Source organism: Polistes dominula, unplaced genomic scaffold, assembly GCF_049000335.1.
Source record: "Polistes dominula isolate Pdom_NZ unplaced genomic scaffold, Pdom_raw_medaka contig_514, whole genome shotgun sequence".
In the NCBI taxonomy this organism is placed as follows: domain Eukaryota; kingdom Metazoa; phylum Arthropoda; class Insecta; order Hymenoptera; family Vespidae; genus Polistes; species Polistes dominula.
Window position 1 is genome coordinate 43,481 of NW_028300974.1, and position 6,699 is coordinate 50,179.

Consider the following 6,699-nt stretch of genomic DNA (forward strand, 5'->3'; position numbering starts at 1 on the left):
GATCTTTCACTTACTTGATCAAAAGTGCAGCTATAAGATTATTATATTGGGTCTACAAATAAGTTTTAAGCATTTTTGATAGATGGTGTCACGATTAGATTCCGGACAGATATGTCACATCTTATGTGTCCTTTTTGAAGCTTGTGAATCTGTAAACAACATTGTATCACCATATTTGCGCATTTCTTTTAGCGTCGTATATTTTATAAAGCAGAAACATGGCAAGCTATGTGCCAAATAAGCGTCATTTGCGGGAAGCAAAGCTTCTCTTCGTTAATATAAAGAAAAGTGCACTGAGGCCTATCGTTTGCTTCTGGAAACTTACTGGGCGAAATGTATTGGTGAATCGACGTTTCGTGAGTAGTTTAAACAGTTCAAAAATTGTGATTTCGACGTTAAAGACAAGGAGCGCTCTGGAAAGCCGAAAAATTTTGATGACGAGGAATTGAAGGCTTTGCTGGATGAGTATCCGTGTCAAGTTCAAAAAGAGCTTGCTGCATCATTAGACGTCACACAACAAGCCATTTCCTTGTGCCTGAAAGATTTAGGATTCTTTCAAAAAGTTGAAAATTGGGTGCCGTACGAGTTGAGGCCGAGAGATGTCGAACGGAGATTTTGCATGTCAGAAATGTTGCTGCAGCAGCATATAAAAAGTCGTTTCTGCATCGTATTGTCACTGGTGACGAAAAGTGGATTTATTATGATAATGCTAAACGCAAAAAAAAATATGCAAAGCCTGGCAAATTAGCCACATCGACGCTAAAGCGAAATATTCAGATAAATAAGGTCATGCTCTACATATGGTCGGATCAGAATAGTGTCATATTGTTGAGAATATACATTGTATATTGTACATATCTGGGACCGTGGATATTCCACACACACATGTACGATTCCCCACCTAGTCCGTATGTGAGAGTGTCGTACGAGAGAAAGACGCGCGACGATATGGTGGCGCAGTAGGAGTTTCGCTATCGCTTGTTACACACACGCTTCATCTAATATATAAAATTCTCGTGTCACAGTTTTCGTTGCCATACTCCTCCGAAACGGCTTGACCGATTTTGATAAAGTTTTTTGTGCTTATCCGGTATCGATGAGAATCGGCCAACATCTATTTTTCATCCCCCTAAATGTTAGGGGTAGTCCACCCCTAAATTTTTTTTTATTTTTTAGACAAAATTTTTAATTTCTATTTTTTTATGATACAACATACAAAAATACATACAATCCTTAATTTTCACCCTTCTACGATCAACGTTTATTTTTTAATAGCCATTTTAGTAATTTAATCATTTTTCCTCTCCGGTCGAAAACTGATCAATCGTCATTTAATTAGTTATCCCCGCCAGATGTCTACAGGTGTCACTTCTGACCCAGTAAACAGCACGGAGTAGGGATGAGAACGAAGCCGGTCTCCTTTCTTTCTCACTCCCTACACAGTTGTCGGCCATTATTATTGTTTATGCATCAAGTGTAGTAGTAACGTTGACAATTATTATTTTGCTATCTCAGTGTAACTCTCATATTAACTTTTAATCATTCCTATTTTATCAATAATAATTAAATTATCAATTTTGAGTGTATTTTGCACGATTAGTTAATCAAGTGATTTTATAACCTCAAAAGTACTCAACACGTGACACGAGCTTCCAATAACAACGGATTTTGTGTTGTAAGTATACTTTTTTTTATTTATATCGAAAATGTTGTTGATCTTATAAAAATGTAATTTTAATTTAATTTTATATATTAGATGTAAATGAACAATTAAGATTTTCATAGTTTCCAAAAAATCAATCATTATGAATCTTTATTTTGAAATGTCAATGGAAATATTGGTTGTATGAAAAAATTATAAGAGACAATGTTTTCATAAAATTTAATTTTTTACTTTTGTTTGAAAAATTTTTCCATAAAACTTATATTTTTGTTATAATTTCATAAATTAAAACTAATCATTTCAAAACTGCGGCAAAAATCCTGGCCCTAATTATACTTTTAACATTTTTCATCATTAAATAATTTCATTAATTCTATTTATGTATGTTTTGTACAGTGAGCAATGCCAAGAAAACGCAAAGGGGCTTATTTGAGCCGCAGTACAAGTAAAGCTCGAAAGTTGCGAAATAGCAGATCCGAAAGAACAGAAGAACAAATCCAGCAACAAAATACTGATGCACGTGTCAGAATGGCCCAATTGCATCAAGAAGAGTCAGAAGATACACGAAGCTGAACGCAATGAAGTCAGAAGATTAGAACAACGACAATCACGCCGTTTCACAGTCAATAGACGAAGAACAAATGACTAACAACGACAACAGGTACATCGAGCATTTATATCTGATTCATTCCTGCGTCTAACATTCCAGTATGAGCCTGATATTGAATATTATGCTCATTCAAAAGTGGTATTTGGTGCTATGGACAAGAAATGTCCGCATTGTCATGCTCTGAAATTCAAAAATGAGCCAGCTGGGATGTGTTGCGCGTCAGGAAAAGTGCAACTACCTGAAATTAAAACACCACCTGAACCATTGAACGGCTTACTTATCGGCACGGATCCAGATTCTAACGTGTTCCTGAAGTCAATTCGAAGATTCAATTCATGCTTTCAAATGACATCGTTCGGAGCAACAGAAATAGTTCGAAATACTAATGCAAATGGTCAACAATTCAATTCTACATTCAAAATCAGAGGCCAAGTTTATTATAAAATGGGCTCACTGCTGCCAATGCCAAACGAACCACATAAATTTTTACAAATCTACTTTATGGGCGGCGAGGATTCCGGAAGCGCACTTGCCAATCGCGTGAATGCACGTTGTGATTATAATAACCTTGATTCACTTTATGCCAGGCGCATCGTCAGCGAGCTAGATGCTCTTTTGAACGAGCACAACGAGTTGTTGAAAATATTCAAATCACATATGCACTAATTACAAAGCGATAATCACGCTATCGTCATTAATCCTGATAAAACACCAGCTGGAGAGCATATTCGTAGATTCAATGCACCCGTGGTTGATGATGTTGCTGGAATCATGGTTGGCGATTGTACAGCTGCACGAGAAATTGTGATTCGTAGAAGAAATAATAATCTTCAGTTCATTGCTGACACGCATCGTTCATATGACGCTCTCCAATATCCGCTAATATTCTGGAAGGGACAAGACGGATATTGCATAAACATAAAACAACGAGATCCCTTATCAGGTACTTCATTGATTATTAATTCGATCATTAATCATTTAACAAAACAATTAAATTATTGAACGTAATAAATTTAAATTAATTTTTATGAACAAATATTACAGGAGCTGAAACAAACAAGAACGTTAGCTCAAAGGATTATTATGCGTACCGATTAATGATTAGACGTGGCCTGGACAACGTCATTTTACGATGTCGTGAGCTTTGTCAACAATTCATGGTCGACATGTACGCGAAGATTGAGAGCGAACGACTACGATACTTACGATATAATCAAAAAAAGCTGCGCGCGGAAGAGTACATTCATTTGCGAGACGCTATCAACAACAACGCCGACGTCGCCGAAATTGGTAACCATGTCATTTTACCATCATCGTACGTAGGCAGTCCACGTCATATGCAAGAATATATACAGGATGCTCTGACTTTCGTGCGCGAATATGGACGACCATGTTTATTTATCACGTTCACATGTAATCCAAAATGGCCAGAGATTACATCTTTGCTACTGCCTGGCCAAAATGCAATACATCGCTATGACATTACAGCACGTGTGTTCAGACAAAAGTTGAAGTCTTTAATAAGTTTCATTACTAAATCACATGTATTTGGTCCCACACGTTGCTGGATGTATTCGGTTGAGTGGCAAAAGCGAGGATTACCTCATGCACAGATTTTGGTTTGGTTCATCGACAAAATCCGTCCTGAAGAAATCGATAGTATCATTTCTGCGGAAATTCCAGATCCATCCACTGACCAACTGCTGTTTGATATTGTTACAACAAACATGATTCATGGTCCATGTGGTACTCTTAATAGTTCATCGCCTTGCATGGCTGATGGAAAATGTACTAAAAATTTCCCTAAAGATTTTACCAATGATACGGTCACAAATGTCGACGGATACCCAATATATCGTCGAAGAAATCCTGAAAATGGCGGACAATCATTTATTAAAAATATCATCAACACAGACATTGATATTGACAATCGTTGGGTGGTGCCATATTCGCCTTTGCTGAGCAAGACATATAATGCTCATATTAATGTTGAGTTCTGCAGTTCTGTGAAGAGCATCAAATACATTTGCAAGTATGTCCATAAAGGCAGTGATATGGCTGTGTTTAGAGTGGAAAATACTAATGTGAATGCTCCTTCAGTGAATAAAAACGATGAAATAACGCTCTACCAAATTGGTCGGTACATCAGCTCCAATGAAGCTGCTTGGCGTATCTTTGGTTTTCCAATTCATGAACGGGATCCAGCAGTTGTTCAGTTAGCTATCCATCTTGAAAACGGTCAGCGTGTATTTTTCACGAACGAGACAGCGATTGATCGTGCAATAAATCCACCTAAAACTACACTCACTGCATTTTTTGAATTGTGTAATCGTGCGGATGATTTTGGTGCCTTTGCACGAACATTACTCTATTCACAAGTACCACGCTATTTCACATGGACTCAAACAAAAACATGGATGCCCCGCAAGCAAGGCTCACCAGTTGCTGCATGTCTCAATATATTTAAATCAAACGCCTTGGGGCGATTATTTACAGTCAATCCAAGACACACGGAGTGCTTTTATCTTCGACTGTTGTTGGTTAATGTTACTGGCCCATTATCATTTCAAGATATACGTAAAGTGAATGGGCAACAATATCCAACGTATAAAGATGCATGCCTTGCACTCGGCTTGCTGGAAGACGACAACCAGTGGGAATGCATGCTTGCTGAAGCTGCATTGAACTGTACAGCAATACAAATTCGTCTACTATTCGCTATAGTGTTGACTACATGTTTCCCAGCCCGAGCACAGATATTATGGAAAAATCACAAAGATTCAATGACTGATGATATATTGCATCAACATCGTATACGGTGCCACGATCTAACCATAACATTCAGCGACGAAATGTACAATGAAGCATTGATTGCTATTGAGGATCTTTACATTGTCATTGCCAACTTACCACTTTGTAATTTCGGTATGAATTTGCCAAATTGAACTGCATCTGATTTAATGAATACTGAAATGAATCGTGAACTGCAGTACAGTACTGTAGAAATGGCAGCGATTGTTGCCCGCAATGTCCCACTAATGAATGAGGAACAAAGAACCATTTATGATCGCATTATGCTCGCAGTTTCAGCTGGACAAGGTGGGTTCTTCTTTTTGGATGCACCGGGTGGAACTGGCAAAACATTCGTTATTTCGCTAATTCTTGCTGAAATACGATCAAATAATGGCATCGCATTGGCCGTTGCATCATCGGGCATTGCAGCAACTTTATTGGATGGAGGTAGAACAGCTCATTCAGTATTTAAGCTGCCACTAAATATTCAGAATAACCCTGACGCAGTATGCAACATTAAGAAACAATCGTCCATGGCCACTGTGCTGAAACGGTGTAAAATTATTATTTGGGATGAATGTACTATGGCACACAAACATTCACTTGAGGCGTTGAACAGGACATTGAAAGATATTAAAAACAGTGACAAACTATTTGGCGGAACTCTGTTGGTCCTTTCAGGTGATTTCAGACAAACACTTCCAGTCATTCCAAGTTCAACATACGCTGATGAGATCAACGCTTGCTTAAAATCATCTCCATTGTGGCGTAATGTTGAAAAATTACAGCTAAAAATAAATATACGCGTTCAAATGCTTCAAGATCCATCCGCTGAAACATTTTCAAAACAACTCTTAGATATCGGTGATGGAAAAGTTGCTATAGATGAAACTGGATACATAAAATTACCGACCGATTTCTGCACAATCGCTGATTCGCAAGATACTCTCATTAAACAAATATTTCCCGATGTACACACACAGTACATAAATCATGAGTGGCTTGCCGAAAGAGCGATTTTAGCGGCAAAAAATGTAGACGTTGACAATTTAAAACTGAAGATACAAATGTTGTTGCCAGGGAACTTGGTATCATATAAATCTATTGATACAGTTTGCGACGACAGCGAAGAAGTAAATTTTCCCACAGAGTTTTTGAACTCACTGGATTTGCCAGGCATGCCACCGCATAATTTACAATTAAAGGTTAGATCTCCAATTATCTTGCTTCGAAATTTGAACCCGCCCCGGCTGTGCAACGGTACGCGATTAGTCATTCAAAAATTAATGAAAAACGTGATCGAAGCCAGGATTTTAAATGGCAAGTTCGGAGGTGAAAATATACTCATACCACGGATTCCTATTATACCTACAGATGTGCCAATTTAATTCAAACGTATTCAGTTTCCGATTAGATTGGCATTTGCAATGACTATCAACAAATCCCAAGGTCAAACGATGTCTGTTTGTGGATTAGATTTGAGAACACCATGTTTTTCACACGGACAATTATACGTGGCATGCTCTCGAGTGGGTAAACCATCCAGTTTGTTTGTGTTAGCTAAAGATGGACTAACAAAAAATATTGTTCACGCTATAGCATTAAGAGATTGATATTGTTTAATAGTGTTACT

At 37.8% G+C, this 6,699-nt stretch overlaps 2 protein-coding genes across 2 annotated transcripts; both read left to right on the forward strand.

Moving 5' to 3' along the window:
- Window positions 1-2,423: 2,423 nt before the first annotated feature.
- LOC149032320 (uncharacterized) lies at window positions 2,424-5,218 on the forward strand. The gene is made up of 3 exons (XM_089173364.1): window positions 2,424-2,905; window positions 2,948-3,216; window positions 3,318-5,218. The coding sequence occupies exons 1-3, from the start codon at window positions 2,424-2,426 to the stop codon at window positions 5,216-5,218; spliced, it is 2,652 nt and encodes an 883-aa protein (XP_089029490.1).
- Window positions 5,219-5,245: 27 nt separating this feature from the next.
- On the forward strand, window positions 5,246-6,454 carry LOC149032321 (uncharacterized). Its single transcript, XM_089173365.1, has one exon. It carries the CDS (start codon window positions 5,246-5,248, stop codon window positions 6,452-6,454), a length of 1,209 nt encoding a protein of 402 aa, XP_089029491.1.
- Window positions 6,455-6,699: the final 245 nt, after the last annotated feature.